Source organism: Nothobranchius furzeri, chromosome 2, assembly GCF_043380555.1.
Source record: "Nothobranchius furzeri strain GRZ-AD chromosome 2, NfurGRZ-RIMD1, whole genome shotgun sequence".
NCBI classification, from domain to species: domain Eukaryota; kingdom Metazoa; phylum Chordata; class Actinopteri; order Cyprinodontiformes; family Nothobranchiidae; genus Nothobranchius; species Nothobranchius furzeri.
The window spans coordinates 28487770-28505195 of record NC_091742.1 but is presented as its reverse complement, the minus strand read 5'-3'; the positions used below and the strand labels follow the sequence as shown (position 1 = coordinate 28505195).

General features: G+C 44.0%; 1 protein-coding gene across 1 annotated transcript; it reads left to right on the top strand.

The window, feature by feature from the left end:
• The first annotated feature begins 2082 nt into the window (after positions 1–2082).
• LOC107396021 (26S proteasome regulatory subunit 4) lies at positions 2083–14498 on the top strand. Its single transcript, XM_015975523.3, has 11 exons — positions 2083–2165; positions 3261–3314; positions 4103–4199; positions 8600–8724; positions 8804–8989; positions 9130–9258; positions 9399–9495; positions 11325–11514; positions 11724–11875; positions 12206–12360; positions 14226–14498. Exons 1-11 carry the CDS (start codon positions 2163–2165, stop codon positions 14358–14360), a joined length of 1323 nt encoding a protein of 440 aa, XP_015831009.1. The 5' UTR covers positions 2083–2162; the 3' UTR covers positions 14361–14498.
• Positions 14499–17426: the final 2928 nt, after the last annotated feature.

The window sequence follows — 17426 nt, the reverse complement described above, 5'->3', positions numbered from 1 at the left end:
AAATTAAAATCTGGCGGAGAAGCCTCTGTGAGAACAACAGGTGCATCTGAACTCAGCCATGTTTCTGTTAAAAGCAGACAGTGAAGATTAGGATCTAAAATCAGGTCATTTAGTAAAAACGTTTTGTTCAGCAGAGAACGAACATTTAAAAGAGCCGTATTAATAGTAACAGGTGAAGGAGTGACTGTATTAACTGAAGGTGGGACTTTTGGTAACTGTTTTACATTATTGGGGTTGCTTTTGTTTGGTTTACGACTGTTTGTCCGCTCTCTGCTGATAATAACAGGTATGAATGAGGTATGGCAAGGTCCAAGTCCGATATGTGATTTACTGTTAAAATCAAGGCTGGGTTGGTAGGAGCAGGGACCAGCTACACATCAGGAAGTGGGAGCAGATGAGGCCGGTGGAGTAGACAGGGGCGGTCGTGGACAAGCCAGGCTCATGGTTAGAGTACGGGTCCCCTGTCTATATAGGTTAAGCCCATCCACTCCAAACAGGTGTCTTCTAACCCAGAAAATGTTAAAATTGTCTACTGACCTATCTGGCATTCTGGCACTGTCCCGGTGGGCCGCTTAGCCAAGTGAGCTGCTCGCCCAGCTTGGGCCAACACTACTCCACAGCTGGTGATCTGCAGAACATTAGCTACATGGCAACCCGAAGCTAACAGAGTTTTCCAGGCGTTTTTAGCAAGAAAAACGGGGTAGAGTGATGACATAGGACTAGTTTTACTGTGCCTCAAAAAGTATTACTTTAGCATCAAAGTATTACTTTAAACGGAAAAGAATAAAATTCATGTCTTAAAACTGGACAGTTTTACCATTAGCATGAATTTTAACTGGAGAAACACCAAATGACAGAGGTTTAACATAAAAGAAAACCCACATCAAACAGTTTAGGTCTGTGGCTGATAAGATTTTAACTTAGAGCACATTGATTTCTATTTTAAGGGTAAACAACCTAAACACCTTCTTTGATTATAGCTAAACAGAAAAATGGCGGGGTTTTGATAAAAGCGAGATGCTGGAATCTTCCAGAATGACCCTTGAGAAGTTTTACGAGCACCCGGCCTTGGGGGAGAGTCAGTTATTGGCAGGTTGAGGTAAGACAGACCAAGTCCTGATAATGTCTGACTTAACAAGTCACTTGGTAAAATTTATGTTCCTGGGAGAAAATGTAGGAGTTAACCAGAATGCTCATACTGAGGGCCAGTTTCAAATTCCTCTTTTTATTTTCTTCTGCTAAATGTGAGAGGAAAAATTTTATGAAAATAGTCATGTTCTCCTTCTTGTGAATGCAAACAAAGTTAGTCTGAGGATATAAAATGTGGATTCCCGCTACAAACGGTAAAAAAAATAGAGGCTCTGCTGTGAAATCAGCAGCCATTTTTTTTAAGTAGGGTTTTATCCTGTCTGGACTGGAGGGTTTTCTGATAATTTCTAATAATTTTATGTACTTGCTCTACAGTAAACAGGACTAAGTTAAAAGCGGCACAAGGGGTCATTTGGGAATTGATGCAGAGGGACATGGGAGTTCCAGTAGAAGTCGACACTGAACCAGATGAGATAAAATGCTTGTTAAAACAGTTTAAAACCTCTAAGCTTCTCCAGAACTTGTAGATATAAAACCCTGATGGCTGCAGAAACGAAGAATGTGCTGATATTTCTGTCCTACATTGGATTGAGGAGCCATGTACTACCACTGTGTGTGTGTGTGTGTGTGTGTGTGTGTGTGTGTGTGTGTGTGTGTGTGTGTGTGTGTGTGTGTGTGTGTGTGTGTGTGTGTGTGTGTGTGTGTGTGTGTGTGTGTGTGTGTGTGTGTGTGTAAAGTAATCCACAAAAGACATTTTAGTCAGATGGAACAAGACTGGTCAGTTATTTAATAGTTTGATGTATTAATCTTAATTCTTACCAGCAATTAAATCATTTTATGTTGCTTTAATAAAATTCTGACATTTCTAACTTCTAATAAAAATGTACACAGGTCATGTGATTTAAAGGCATTTTTAGAACCTACAGCTGCAGTTAAACACTCGTCCCTTAGAGGGCGCTGTCTCGAAACCAATACAAGCCAATCTGCACAGCGCCAGTCTGGTTACGTTTGGTTACGTCAGTAAAAGAGTTCCCCCCGTACCCGCTCACGTCACATTCAAGCGACAAGCAACAATGGTAAGTGAGCAAGCAAATTTTTCTCTTCTTATACAGTCACGTTTATCCGTTAACTTGGTGCGCCATAATATCACTTTGCTTACAGATGTTGAAACGTTTTATGCTTTACCACTGAGCAGTTTTCAGTGTTTTATCTGCGGGGTAACTTGGGCTAAACGCCGGCTAGTATACTTTAGCTTTAAGCTAGCAAGGTGAGCTTTTCGTAGCTGTCAGAAAAACGTCTTCTTTCATTTATTGAGATATAAATTTTGTGGACGTTCTGTTTAATTTTCTTCGTTCCTGCCGCTGTTCCTGTTGAGAACGTTTTGTGTACGCTTGGGCCACTGCAGTTTGTTTTTATAGCGTCATCCACAGGGTTGGTAACCGCTACACTCACGAAGCTAAAGTCGGTCCCATTTCCGATTGTCGTTTAGGAACGAGCAACTCAACCCAACCATTCCTCTCCTTGAGCATCTTTAATTTGCTCCCAGTATGAAATTACGACACCCAGACTTTTCAAACCTGGACAGGGTTACGCTAAACTAATAGCAGGTTCTGTGAAACATAGTTTGTGAATTTTAAAACCTTTGCCTGATTGGTGAAAGTCTATTAAAATGTGATATTTTGCATCAGGACCACATTGGAACTGGTCTAACTCAATAACTAGAGATCCTAGACACTTCGTACTAGACTGGATATAGACTGGACTGGATTATTCTAGTCCCATAGCAGATTCCTCTTCAATAAAAGGTGGGCATGATTGTGATTTTAGCATCTACAATATATTGTAACAGGTGTAGCTCGGGTACTACAGAACCTAGACTACCCAGACCTTGCTCTGCGTGTGTCTTTGGTGTAGACTTGTCTATTCCAGGTTTTTAGAGTCAAGGTATTGGATATTTGGAGCTGTGTTTTAAAGTGATGTGCATTTTCCCAGGAGCAGTATATATCTATATAATTTCAATCTAGGAGAAGCCCCGGAGACCGCAGATTCACGCTTCCACAGTTTTTGAGACAGCACTGCCCACTGTTTTATAGCAATCCAAGATGGAAGACGATGGAATTTAATCTCTGTTTTATTTAGCTGTTTCTGTTTTTTTTTTTTTTTTTTTTTAGGGTCAAAGTCAGAGTGGAGGCCATGGACCTGGAGGAGGCAAGAAGGATGACAAGGTGATGACGCGTCTGTACTTATCTGTTTGGAACTAATGTAGCTCAGATTTAAACACATTTTTCACACATGTCCCTGATATGGTATCATTAATTTACAAAATAGATTTGAGATAATCTCATGGTAACGTACAAAGAAGTAGTTTTTATAACTTAATACATTCACAGTGTTGTGCCAGTCTTTTCATTTTTAATTATGAATATTTACAAACTAATACATTTCAAAATATGACAGTCAAAACTCACATACTTTCATTTTTATTATAGTTTATATAAACACCATTAAGAAGTTGCTTCACTTGGATTAGTTTTTTATTTGACCCTGGGCCAACCGGAGGGGGACGAGATGGCCCATGTGATGTGTCAGAGTTCATGTGTCAGAGGATGACCAGTAAACCACGACTGTAGTCCAGCTGGTGTCAAATTATCACACAGAGTGAACACCATTGCAGTTTTAAACAAACTGCCACAGACACATTTTGTTAACGTTTCTTTAGTCTATAAAAGTATAAACAAAGTTTGATGAAAAAAGTATTCCCAAAGATGCATTAGCTGAAAAGGCTTCGCACAGTAGATGACCCACTGAGAAAGGATGGTGAATGATGTATTTCCCTCATGAAGGTCCGCTCAGATTACCTGTAAACGTGAAATCTTGCTGCCTCTAATGAGGACGAATGTCTTGAGCTGAAGCTTTTGGGGTTGATGATTGTGAGCTGTGGCGCAAGTTTCCTAGAGTTTTATTTATTTATTTTTTTGTAATGTTTATTAATGTTCTTCTTTTTAAATTGAAGGATAAGAAAAAGAAATACGAGCCTCCTATTCCCACTCGAGTCGGCAAGAGAAAGAAGAAGACCAAAGGTCCAGATGCAGCTAGCAAACTGCCGCTGGGTAAAGAAGTCTTCCAGACACACTCACGAGGATAAAACCTTGTTGTGTTATTTCATGTTTTATTATTTCTTTTGCAAAGCTAGTAAGTATTCACATGCGTCTGTAAAACAGCAGTTCTGCTTCTTTATAACTCAATAACTAAGCAAATAATCTGGGATTTAAAAACGCCTGAATATGATTGAGATCAGGCTAAACTGTGGGCTTGTGCCTTTATGGCGCTCCCATATGCAGCAGTGGAAAGGGTTACATGAAAGCACGGGGGAGGGGAAAATGGCGTTCCTGAGTTAGGGACTAGCTTTGCTATGCAAAAAAAAAACCTCAGCAAATAAGCACAAGACTTCAGATTAGAGGTCCACCGATGTTGGTTTTTCTATTGCCGATACCGATATGAGGCGGTCGTGGTCAGCCAAAGGCCGATAAGTACTGCCGATATCTCGATGTTTGGCGCTTTATCAGATTGTTAATTATCACTAATAACTGTGGATGCACAAGATTTCTGAACCTAATCTGTTTTTAACACTGAATTTAACCAACTGTTGAATCTTCATTTAGTCACTGCTCAGTGTTAAAATCACACACTTAACAAGATTAATAAAAATACCAATAAACCGACCAAGTATTAAACATACAAAACAGGCTTCAGAGCATTTATTAAGCAGAGGGTTTATAGGGGTGTACACATTTACATGTAAGTATAAATAAATGCACCTTTACAATAGAAAGACACGTGCTACAGAAAATAACTGATGTTATCATGTATAAAAATACATAATAGCAACATCTTAAGTTCATCCAGTCTTTAACGGACTATTTCATAACATCTTCATGTAAACACCTTCAGTATTACCTAACCTCGGTGCTCTTGATTCAGCAGCAGCTTGTGTGTTAGCCTGGAGATGGGGAACCTTCAGGTTGTGTTTTTACCTTCTTCAGCTCCCAGCTCACCAGCCTCCTGCCGATATCACACCTCCTGTCCGTGGTTTGGCTCCATGACTTGCTGCCATGCTGGATGTGACTCTAGTTGAGCCGTCAGACAGAAGCTAAACAGGAGAAACAGCTGTTGGTGTTTGTGTAGAGCATCCATCTTCAGATGAGTCTAGCAGAAAGAGCAGAGGAGAACTCGGCACATTACAGTCTATATGAGAAATATTAGAGACACACTCATCTATTAATAACCCTCACTATTCACTAGTGCTACATCTCTGCTGTTTCTGTTCACCGTGTCATCCACGTAAGAACTGGAGAAGCGTGTGACGTTCTTCAGTTCCTCCCACCTGGAGGAATTTTTAATTGAGCTCTGCATGTGCACGCTGGTTAAGGTTAGAATGGGGGTGAGGGGACGGTTAAGTAGTTCACAAGTCGGTCAAATGTCCGTCTCACCGCAAGCGTCGGATACCGACGCTCTGGGGCCGTGCGTCCTCTCCTGACGCGCTGGGGCACCCTGGATCGTCATATTTTGACACTTGGTCACACGCGTCAATTTTCTACGCTTTGGGTGTGAGCATGTGTCGGACCAGACGTCCAAGCCACCTCAACCGGCTCCTCTCCATGTGGAGGAGCAGCGGGTCTACTCCGAGCCCCTCCCTGATGGCTGAGCTTCTCACCCTATCTCTAAGGGAGAGCCCAGCCACCCTGTGGAGAAAACTCATTTCGGCCGCTTGTATCCGCGATCTCGTTCTTTCGGTCACTACCCAAAGCTCATGACCATGGGTGAGGGTAGGAACGTAGATCCACCGGTAAATCGAGAGCTTGAGTGTCAAACTCAAATTCACACTGGGATGAAGTCGTGGGTCAAACTCAAATTTTTTGGAAAAAGTGACATACTTCTCTGACGTGCTTCGCCTCAGCTGAGTTCATGATCTGCCCCGATGACTTCAACTCATTGCTTTTGCGGTCGGTAGATCCCTTTGGCTGATTGGTTAGAAAGTAGGAAATCTAGGAAGCTGCTTTTCTGGAAGAGCATGCAGGAAGGTTGGAGAGAGGAAGGGCAGGAAATTATTCACATAAAGTCAAGAAAACAAAACAAAGTGCTTGAAAAGACTAAAAAGTAGGTAGATTTATCCCCGATACTGTAGGTTAAAGAAAAATCGATAAATGTTTTTTTCTTAAATGAAAATGTCATCTCACCTATTAACATTCATGCTGTGGAGCAGAAAAAGTCCTCAAAGCCACAATAATCCAAGCTGGACTTTCTCCACTCTGATGGTGCTCATGTAGGTGTGTGCTGCTGAACATGGAGAACATCTGAGCAGCTGGACCACGCTGTTGGGTGGGTGTGTCGGGGAGGAGCGATGAAAGCTGCAGCAGCCAGAGTCAGACTGACTGGAGCGTGCCGCTGGAGTTTTATCAGCTCCGTCTGGAAGTTGGAGAACTTTCTCCATCGGCCCTGAACAGATCGAGAGCGGTTAAAATCTCATTTTCTGGGCTTTAAAGTCGACAAGCTGCTGATTAAACTGCACTGAGTAAGAGGAGAGTTTTCGGTTTGTCTGAGACTGAGGAGGTAACGCTGCAGACACCGGCGATACCGGCAGCACACACCTGGAAACAATAAGGAGGATGGACTAACGCCGCAAAGCACTGTGGGATTTGTAGTAGTCTTTGCTGCCAAATGGGCCGGCGTGCCAGTTTTAACTCATTCACTGCCGGCCGTTTCCTGATCAGTAAAGCTGTTTCTGCCATCGTTTCTCACCGTTTTTACTGTTTTTTAAAGAGTGACAGAACGTTGCGCGCTAGGATGATGTCTACGCCAAAACAACCAAAACAAAGCAGAGACTCACCTCTTACATCAGGAAGAATCCGCACGTTTCGAGCGTTATCCGTTCTTTCATAATCCGTTGTTGAATTGTGATCGGCAGAAGCTTTTCCGGTTCGCGCCTCACTTTTTTTACAGCAGCGGCCCAAAACGATCTCCTAACACATGGATGTTCTACTTCCTGATCATGTGACGTATGCGGATGAAGATCGGCTTTAGAGCTGGGATGTTTGTTCTCACGGTGCGGGGGCTCGTCCGACGCCCACACAGTAAAAAAAAAATTGCACATGGCGACTTTAGCCATCATTGGCGGTGAATGAGTTAATACATATTTGTTTTTTGATCTCGCGGGCCAAATAAAACTAGACCGTGGGCCACATTTGGCCCGAGGGCCTGAGTTTGACACCTGTGCTGTAGAGGTACTGTAGAGGAACACGCACACACACGGAGCTGTTCTCTTCTCCCGTTCCCGTACTGAGCAGCAGCTCTGGATCAGGAGCTCCGTGCTACAGACAGAAGTTTACGCAACAGCTTCATCTTTGCATGTGGGAACCCCCGCTGGCTCATTCTTATCGCAGATCGAAGGCGGTATTCGTAATTTCTGCCAGCCAGTTCAGGGTATCCGCGGGTCCTTAAAAAGTCTTAAATTTGCCTTTCCAAATGTAAGGCCTTAAAAATCCTTAAAAAATTACAAATAATCCTTAAATACAGTTTCCAAAGGTCTTAAATTACCAAAGACCCAATAAACAAGATTCTTTTATTTCTATAAAATTTTCGTGAATTTCTAGTTAGTTCAGGATTTTTTGTGTACGATGTTGCCGTAAGCGGAACCGTACATATACGGTTGGTTGTGAAAGGGGGCTACTTTTAGAGGAGCATGCTAGTGGGAGCTTGCGCCATGGGGAAGTGCAACATTAATGGTGACTGGATGGCTAATCCCACGTTCACGACGTGGTTAGCACCGGTTCCAGGCAATAGCTGGAAATTATAACTTAAATTTAATTTAAAAAATAGCTTAAATTTGGTCAGAGTGGCCTTAAAAAAGGTCTTAAAAAGTCTTAAATTTGGCTCCCTTAAACCTGCAGATACCCTGCAGTTAGTCCGTAGCGTCGCCTCGGTCCCAGTCTGACCACTGGGGAGGTCTGAGAATAAACACAAGTCTGACCTGTGTGTGAAACCAAATCCTAGGACCGTAAGGGACCAAACGGACGCTGATGTGTATGCGCCACAAGTTCTCTTGTCACTTTTGTTTCTCAGCGCTGTAAATTTGAGTCTGTCGTGAGGTTTTTATGCTCTGATCTGTATCTTTCATTAACTGAAAAATCCTGTCATTTATCCGTGCGAGGTACCCCGTATTTATTTTACCACGCTGTTTTGATTCATTCAGTCATCCCATTTGATGTCATACACAGCTGTTTTTAACTTGGTCATCACCCGTGTGTGAATGTGTGTGTGTGAAGGGATGAATCATAACTGCAGTGTAAAGTGCTTTGGAGTCCTCTGAAAGGCGCCATACAAGTGCGGGTCATGGATCATAAACAGGAAGTGACCCGACAGCGAAAGACCAAAGTCCTATAAGTTATACAATCTGTTTTAGGAGGGAGGTTGGTTTCTCTGTGTAACGGTTCTGTACTCGTGCCCGTTTCAGTAACGCCTCACACTCAGTGCCGTCTGAAGCTACTGAAGCAGGAGCGAATCAAAGACTATCTACTGATGGAGGAGGAGTTCATCAGGAACCAGGAGCAGATGAAGCCTCTAGAAGAGAAACAAGAAGTCGGTGGTTGTAATCGTCTTTACCTCTTCATGTTCCACGTGTCTGATAAAATAACACACGTGTGTTTGGTGTTTACAGGAGGAAAGGTCAAAGGTGGATGACCTCAGGGGAACCCCCATGTCAGTAGGCACTCTGGAAGAAATCATAGATGACAACCACGCCATCGTGTCCACCTCGGTGGGATCGGAGCATTACGTCAGCATCCTGTCCTTTGTGGACAAAGACCTGCTGGAGCCCGGATGTTCTGTCCTCCTCAACCACAAGGTTGTGTGTGTGTGTGTGTTAGGGTTAGGGTTAGGCACAGTGGAGTCTAGCTTACCCAGTTACTTGACCGTATTTGTATTATTGTACGATCAGTAAGGCTCACATGTCCAATAACGCTGCCTGGCTCGCGTATCTCACAGGTTCATGCTGTGATTGGGGTTCTGATGGACGACACTGATCCATTAGTGACGGTCATGAAGGTGGAAAAAGCCCCACAGGAAACGTATGCCGACATTGGTGGCCTGGACAACCAGATCCAGGAGATCAAGGTGCAGTAATTCACACGATTGTCTCATGTAAAAAAAGTACTACCTGCATCTTTTTACCAGGTTCTACATGTCAACAAGCTAATCTGACTTGGTGGTGGTGTGTCATAGACGCTGACTCAAGGTTTGTGTTGTTTCAACAGGAGTCGGTGGAGCTGCCTCTCACACACCCTGAGTACTATGAGGAGATGGGCATCAAACCTCCTAAAGGGGTCATCTTGTACGGGCCACCTGGCACAGGTTAGTCCTGTAAACTCCTACTGAGACAGTTTAATGAACCTGCTGTCTTGGCATGAAGACCTCTGCATGCCCCCTCCACATCTTACCCTTAATGCTTCTCTGGTCTCTGGTCAGGTCCCTGCTTACTTTAAGAACGCTGTAATCCACCCGCTTCTTAAAAAACCGAGTCTCGACCCCTCTCTCCACAGCACCTTCAGACCCATCTCTAAACTTCCGTTCATCTCCAAGATCTTGGAAAAGGTTGTGGCTAAACAACTCACAGCTGCTCTTGATGAACATAACATCTATGATAGCTTCCAGTCAGGTTTTCGTAGAGCTCATTCTACTGAAACAGCTCTTCTTAGGGTCTCTAATGACCTTCTGACTCACAGTGATGCAGGGGACTGTTCTGTTCTGGTCCTGCTGGACCTGACTGCAGCCTTTGACACTATTGACCATCACCTGCTACTGGAGAGGCTGAGAGACTGGGTAGGCCTATCAGGATCTGCTCTGGAGTGGTTCTCCTTTTCTTCTTTCTCTGTGGCCGTCCTCCACCACCTCTCTTACCCATGGTGTCCCACAAGGTTCTGTGCTTGGGCCTCTGCTCTTCCTCCTCTGTCTGCTTCCTCTTCAGCACATCCTGAGCTCATTCAATGGAATCTCCTACCATCTTTATGCAGATGACATCCAACTGTACATCTCCTTTAAGCCCCATGAGATGTCTAAGCTGCAGCTGTTACACACCTGCTTAGACTCTATCAAAGCCTGGATGGTGGGAGCTTTCTTCAGCTGAATGAAGATAAGACTGAGATCCTCATCTGTGCCCCAGACAAGCTGGTTCCCAAAGTCAGAGACTCTCTTGGTCAGCTTGCTTCTCACACCAAACCTTCCATCAGGAATCTTGGTGTGACCTTTGACCCAGCTCTCAACCTGGATTCTCATGTCAGTTCTCTTGTTGGCTCTTCCTTCTTCCATCTCAGGAACGTTGCTAAGCTGAGTCCCATTCTGTCCCGCTCTGAACTTGAGACAGTTCTCCACACCTTCATCTCCTCACGCTTAGACTACTGTAACTCTCTTTTCACGTGTCTGAGCAGAACCTCCCTGAACCGTCTACAGGTGGTTCAGAACGCCTGTGCTCGGCTTCTGACCAAGTCCTCCAAACACACCCACATCACCCCGCTTCTCCTCCAGCTTCACTGGCTGCCAGTCAGCTTCAGGGTTCATTTCAAGATCCTGGTTCTGGTCTATAGGGCCTTACATGGACAAGCACCATCTTACATCGGCAGAAGCTTTTCCGGTTCGCGCCTCACTCTTTTTTACAGCAGCGGCCCAAAACGATCTCCTAACACATGGATGTTCTGTTTCCTGATCACGTGACGTGTGACGTATGCGGGTGAAGATCGACTTTAGAGCTGGGATGTTTGTTCTCACGGTGTGGGGGCTCGTCCGACACCCAGTGAATGAGTTAAATCAATCAATCAATGCTTTATTAATCCCAGAGGGAAATTAGAGGCTTAAAGACTTGCTCTTTTTTTTTTTGTAAATACGGGATGAACATCATGGAAAGTGCAGATCATCCACTTTGGTTCTGTTTAACCTGATGGTAGAAAATATTTGTTCTGCGTTTTACTTTTCAGCTGCGTGAAGCTGCAAGCATGAATTAAATATGACCCTGCTGTGCGAATCGCCTCAAACTGTATAAAAAATAAACACGCTGATTCTCTCCAACCTGGTGGATGAAAGAATTCTTAACCCAGAAACCCTCTTTAATGAAATCTGCAGGGTTAAGGGCCTGTTCCTGCAGGTTTACACTGAAAGCATCACTAGGACGTGACTGTTGTGTATTCCAGGTAAGACACTGCTTGCTAAAGCTGTAGCCAATCAGACCTCAGCAACGTTCCTGCGTGTGGTCGGCTCTGAGCTGATCCAGAAGTACCTGGGAGACGGGCCCAAGCTGGTGAGAGAGCTCTTCAGGGTGGCTGAGGAGCACGCCCCCTCCATCGTCTTCATCGATGAGATTGACGCCATCGGAACAAAAAGGTACACTCAGTTCCGCTCGAGGAGGTGTTGGAGCTGTGTTAGATCAGGCTGAGTCTCTGTTCAGGTTCAGATCTCCGGGAGATGTTGTGCTGTGTTTCCTTAACTAGTTAAAATTCCAGGTTGTTGATGACATTCCCTCTGAAAGCCACTCCAGAGTACCAGATCCATTCCTTTGGATCAGTTTGTCTCACGGTGTGTCTGATGTTCAGGTACGACTCCAACTCTGGTGGTGAGAGGGAGATCCAGAGGACCATGCTAGAGCTGCTCAACCAACTGGACGGCTTCGACTCGCGGGGGGACGTCAAAGTGATCATGGCCACTAATCGGATAGAAACTCTGGATCCGGCCCTGATCAGACCCGGTGGGTGGGAGTCCCATTGTCTTTGGTTCTGGCTAAGTCTGCAGGACTGTAAATCTGTCTGGCGCTTAGGAAACGGCTGAGTCATGGCAGCCAGCGGAAATTGAAATGTCAGGCTTACTCTTCCAGCTTTGAGCAGTGACGATTTATAATCACACTTTAGAACAAAGGTCTGCTCACACATTCCACTCACGGACATTTATAAAACATTTGTCATAAAATGACACCCTTCCTCTTTCTTCCAGGAGAGCAGATGTGGGAAAACGTCCCTCAGAATGTCCCCTGATACCAGGCAGCAGGGCTAAACGTTTCTGTGTGCATTTCTGTTTCCAGGGAGAATCGACAGGAAGATCGAGTTCCCTCTGCCGGATGAGAAAACCAAAAGGAGGATCTTCCAGATTCACACCAGTCGCATGACGGTGGCTGATGATGTCACCCTTGATGACCTCATCTTGGCTAAGGACGACTTATCAGGAGCAGACATCAAGGTAGGAATAGTCCAAATTTAGAAATCAATCATTTTTTACAATTATTAGTGTTTTTGTGCAGATTGGAGCAAACCTCAGCTGTAGACTAACTGTAGGGCTGGGACGATGACCAATACATCACTTAATCATACGACGGATGAATAAAACTCAGCCGATCTTTGTCAGACGCGTGACCTGCATGTCAGCCACACCCCCTTAGTGCCTTTTTAGGTGTGTGGCTCGCGTTGCACGGGGAAGCTGCAGATGAAGAGTCAGCAGGATGGATTAAAAGAACAAGGATGAATGCATCCCTTACAGGAACAAACTTCTGAAGGAGGATAGGGATCCGTGTTTTCAGAAATCATCTGCCATCGATAACGTGGATCCCTACCACCTCAAAGGAGTCAAACGGGGCTCAGACGTTTCATCACAGCTGATGATAAATCACCCAGCGTTTCCCTTACATAGGCGTAATTTTATTCATTAAGTGCGTCTGACCTGTTCTATTTTTCTCTGAAATGAGATCAAATCAGTGCTTCTATGGGTTGTCTCCTCTCTGCACTAGAAACATGTACTTTATTAAAATGCCACAGCTGGAAAAATTCCTGGGGAAGCACTGTCACCTGAGTAAGCATCGCACTACTGCAACATGTTTATACTCGAGTAAAAGTAACTAGCAGCCACCCAGAAACACGAGTCCACTAACAGGCGCTGCTCCAGGTTTTATTTGTGCGTGAGCCTTAATTAAACACGTTATTATTAATAGAAGTTACAAGCAGGTACAGAAACATCAGACGTTAGCTGGACATGTGAGTTTATTTTTTTTATCTTTTCCTCCTGTTATTTTCATTTCTCAGTTTGATTTTCATTGAGAGCGAGAATCTTTTTGTTTTGTTCATTTAGAAGTTCTGGTTCTGGGCATTCTCACGTTAAAGGGTTAATTGTTGCATTTAAAAGGCAGGAGGGGTTTTCCTGCGTTCAAATTCACGTGGTGGTTCTTTTAACTGCAGTTGCAGCGTTACGCCACTACAGGGCGCTGTTTCAGCACCGGAAAGCGCTAAAACCACTGCAGACAAAGAAGATCAAAATTTGCTTTTCTCGCTAGTTGGTACATATGTATGGATGGTGCTATTGACGTCCTGATTTCCCCCCAGGCTCTTCCATATCAGAGCAGGGCCGTACCTGTCTGTTCGTGTCTGTTTTTAAACGTAGCACTGGTGCAACATCTTTGAATTACTATTTTCACCAGAACTTTATTTAACAAAAGTAAGAAAAACGCTTTTTACCGGCGCACAGTGTGGTCATCTGGATGCAGTGGAGGAAAATAAAGGAACCAGCAAAGGCACAAAGGCAGAACCGGTCCAAAGTTTGGAATCAAAAGTGCAGCTACACGCAGACTGGCTAATGCTAAAGCTAACGGGTGTTCTCACGGTGCAGTCAGGTCCAGCAGGACCAGAACAGAACAGTCCCCTGTATCATTGTGGGTCAGAAGGTCATTAGAGACCCTAAGAAGAGCTGTTTCAGTAGAATGAGCTCTACGAAAACCTGACTGGAAACCAGTAGATGCTGACATCTGTGCAATATCCTGGAGACAACAACGAAGAGGACTGAGCCATTGTATCTGCTGGTCAGTTTCCCGTTAGCAGAAATGATCCTGAAGTTCTGACAATGGAAACACGCCTCGTTTGGAAAAACTGGACCAATTTAAGACGTACCATATTAAAGCAGAAAAACTTATTGGGTTCCTGGTTCTGATGCCAGCAGGTCTGGGATCTCCTTCAGTCAGCTGAGCATGACTCAAGTTTTTGGTGTAGAAAGTACGTTTCTGTAGTTGTGTACATTTCTCCAGACTGTTAATAAAACCTCTGCCCTTATTTGTCCTCCAGGCCATCTGCACAGAAGCAGGCCTCATGGCGCTGCGGGAGCGCCGCATGAAAGTCACCAACGAAGACTTCAAAAAGTCCAAGGAGAACGTCCTATACAAGAAGCAGGAGGGAACCCCGGAGGGGCTTTACCTCTGATGCACCACACTACCCTGTGGAAGCGTGAGGAACATGGGTTTGCTGCCCAGTTTAAAAACTAAGTTTTGATATATTTTGTGCATGTGACGTCCACCTAATTCCTCTTCCTGTTGTGTTCAAATAAAAACACAAAAATAACCGGTGGTGTGGGTTGTCATCACTTCAAACACCTCAGTCTGATGAAGCAGGTTCATCTCCATCTGCTGGAGGCTGCTTTGGTTTCTCTGCTGTGTTTCATGGCTGCCTTCGTTTCTTACATGGAGTAGAAAATATTGTCTCAGCCCCCACAGAACTCACTCATCCTTCACATGTTGCAGGACTCACATTTCACTCAGACGTTTCCACCAGAAGCTGCATAAAGCTTCACTCCCAAGCGTTTACAGCTCCAGAGGAAAAGGAGCATGTTGTGGATGTAATTATTTACATGGAAGTAGATCGGTGCGTAGGCCAAGTAAGACCGTCCAAGTTGCCTTCGCTGCAGTCTGACGAGCAGAACATGGCCGTGTCGACTTCATTCGTCTTGAAGTGGAACTCCGTGCTCAGCAGAGTGGCCTCGCACAGCAAACGTCCAACCACCGTGTGCAGGCTCTGGCTGCAGTCAGACCTGAGCCAGACACCGTTTGAAGACGCTCTGAAACCATCACCAACCAGCAGCATTAGAGGATTCTTTTCACTTTGGTTGTGTTCTTGTATATTTAGTGTAGGAGAGGGAATTTTAAAATTTGGAGCATAAATGTGGCTGATCCAGTGTCCCTGTAAGGTGTTTGGAAATCTTGCAAATACCTTGAATTTGGTTTAAAAGAAAATTATCTTTAATATAGCGCCTCTCAAGACGAAAACCATGAGGCGCTTTACATAAAATATTTTAAAAAAATGTTTTTTTAATGTTTACAAATGTTTAAAATTGAAAAAAATGGTGATTATAAATGTAAGTACAGGGGGAGAGAAAATGAATAAAGAGAAAAATCTGTGGAACCCAGGAAAGGTGGAATAAGAGCAGAACAAGGTGATGAAGGTCCCACCAAAGCCTTAACAGGTGAGTTTAAAGGAGACTACCGAGTCCACTGGTCTCAGGCTCAGGGGGAGAGAGGTCCAGAGTCTGGGGGCCACAGCAGCAGATGATCTGTCACCTTTGACCTTTAGCCTGGTGCTGCACAACCAGTAGGTTATGGTCACTGGACCAAGCAAAAGCTCAAAGAGTTCTGAAAACGTATTTAAGGTCATCTCCAGCTAGTGGACCTTACTTTCCTGGTTCTTTACTTCCAGAGCAAGACGACAGTCACACCAACTCTGCTCATGATGCACTCAAAAACGACCATTATCCAAAAGGTTGGTTTCAGTTGGTTGGGAAAAGCAGGGAAAGTGGTTCAGATAACCGCTTGACGCCATGGTCATCAATCAAAAGGACCCCAGGATCTCCTCATGCATTCGTTTTTATCCCATCTATGGATGTGTGGCTAAGGATCAGAACATCTAATGACTAATTTATCAATTAAACCAGTTTTTTTCTGCTAACAACATAGTTAGTGCTACAAAATTAATCATGAGGTTTTGCTCAGTTACAGACGCAGGTTGGCTTAAGATTAGATGGTGAAAGAACAACAAACTGGCAGATTTTAGAAAGCTCTGGAAAAACGAAACATGCAAAGTTATTCAGTATTTATGTTGAGCAACAACATTACTCTTTCCAAAGTTAAACCATTTAAAACGTGCGACACAACTTCTCATTCAATGTGTTTTCTTTATCTTCATGGCCATGACCATGGGACCAACAAGTGCTAAACCCCTCTGGGAACTCCTTCAAGACTGAAAACCATTTCAGATGACTACCTCTTGAAGCTCATCAAGGGAATACCAGGAGTGTGTAAAGCAGTAATCAGAGTAAAGGGTGGCTATTTTGAAGAATATAGAAAAGAAAACATGTTTTCAGTTATTTCACCTTTTCTGGTTAAGTACATAACTCCTCATGTGTTCATTCATAGTCATGGACGTAATTTTCACTTTAGAAGTGTGTGTGTGTGTGTGTGGGGGGGGGGGTATATTTACAGTATGCTCTAATGGGAAACAGACTGCAACACAAACGGTTTTCCGCTTGGTCCTAGAGCTCAATCAGTGTCAATTTAATATAGCGTAATATTGTTTTTGGATGGTAAAAAGTGCAGGGGTCAAAACTTGACTTTGGAAAAAGTGGGGTGGACATGCCCCCCCCCCCCCCAAAAAAAAAAAATTACGTCCATGTTCATAGTTTTGATGTCTTCAGTGAGAATCTCCTAATGTAAATGGTCATGAACATAAGACAACACATTGGATGAGAAGGTGTGTGTGGACACACACACACACACACACACACAAGAACCATTTGTGAGTTTACGAGGCACTATTGTTTCGCTTCGTCGTCCTACCAGACTAGATTATTAAGTTCATGAGGCATTTCCAACGTTTAGCGGGATTTCTGGCTGAAAACGATAGTTTCTAGCTAAATGAAAAGTGAGTATGCTAACCCAACAGGAACCCTGTCCACGTGCGCAATTCCCATATCGACCTGTCACATTCCCGTCCGTTTGGAAAGGACGAGCTAACAGGAATAATAATAAAACGGAACTAGCTGAGCGGGGTTTTTAATAAGATTGGTGTTTTTATTACTTTCCCATCAAGTGCCACTGCCTGGTGCAATGCAGGTCCCGTATACCCAATTGAAACGGCCGACACACAGAGCATAATATTGCAGGTCTGCAGTGACCAATCAGAAGCGCCGTTACTTACAGCCACCGCAAACTCCAGCGTTAACCAGATTTTCTACATTTGTATCACTCCGCGGTTGCAAGCTAGTGCTCTGTGAAATAGTTCTGTGGTGACAGAAGTATAAAAGCTTTTATGTTTCAAGGGAAATGTGTGTTTTCAGCTCAAAGCTCTCCGTTCAGGAAAGTAGTAGAAATCTCAAGATGCATGTTTAATTTAAAGTAGTTTGTATTTTTATCAAGTAATGGAGTTATAGCATTAAAAGGTGGCACACAATGCAGTTTTAAAATAAAAGACGTTCATACGATTGGTTTGGAAAATGACAAC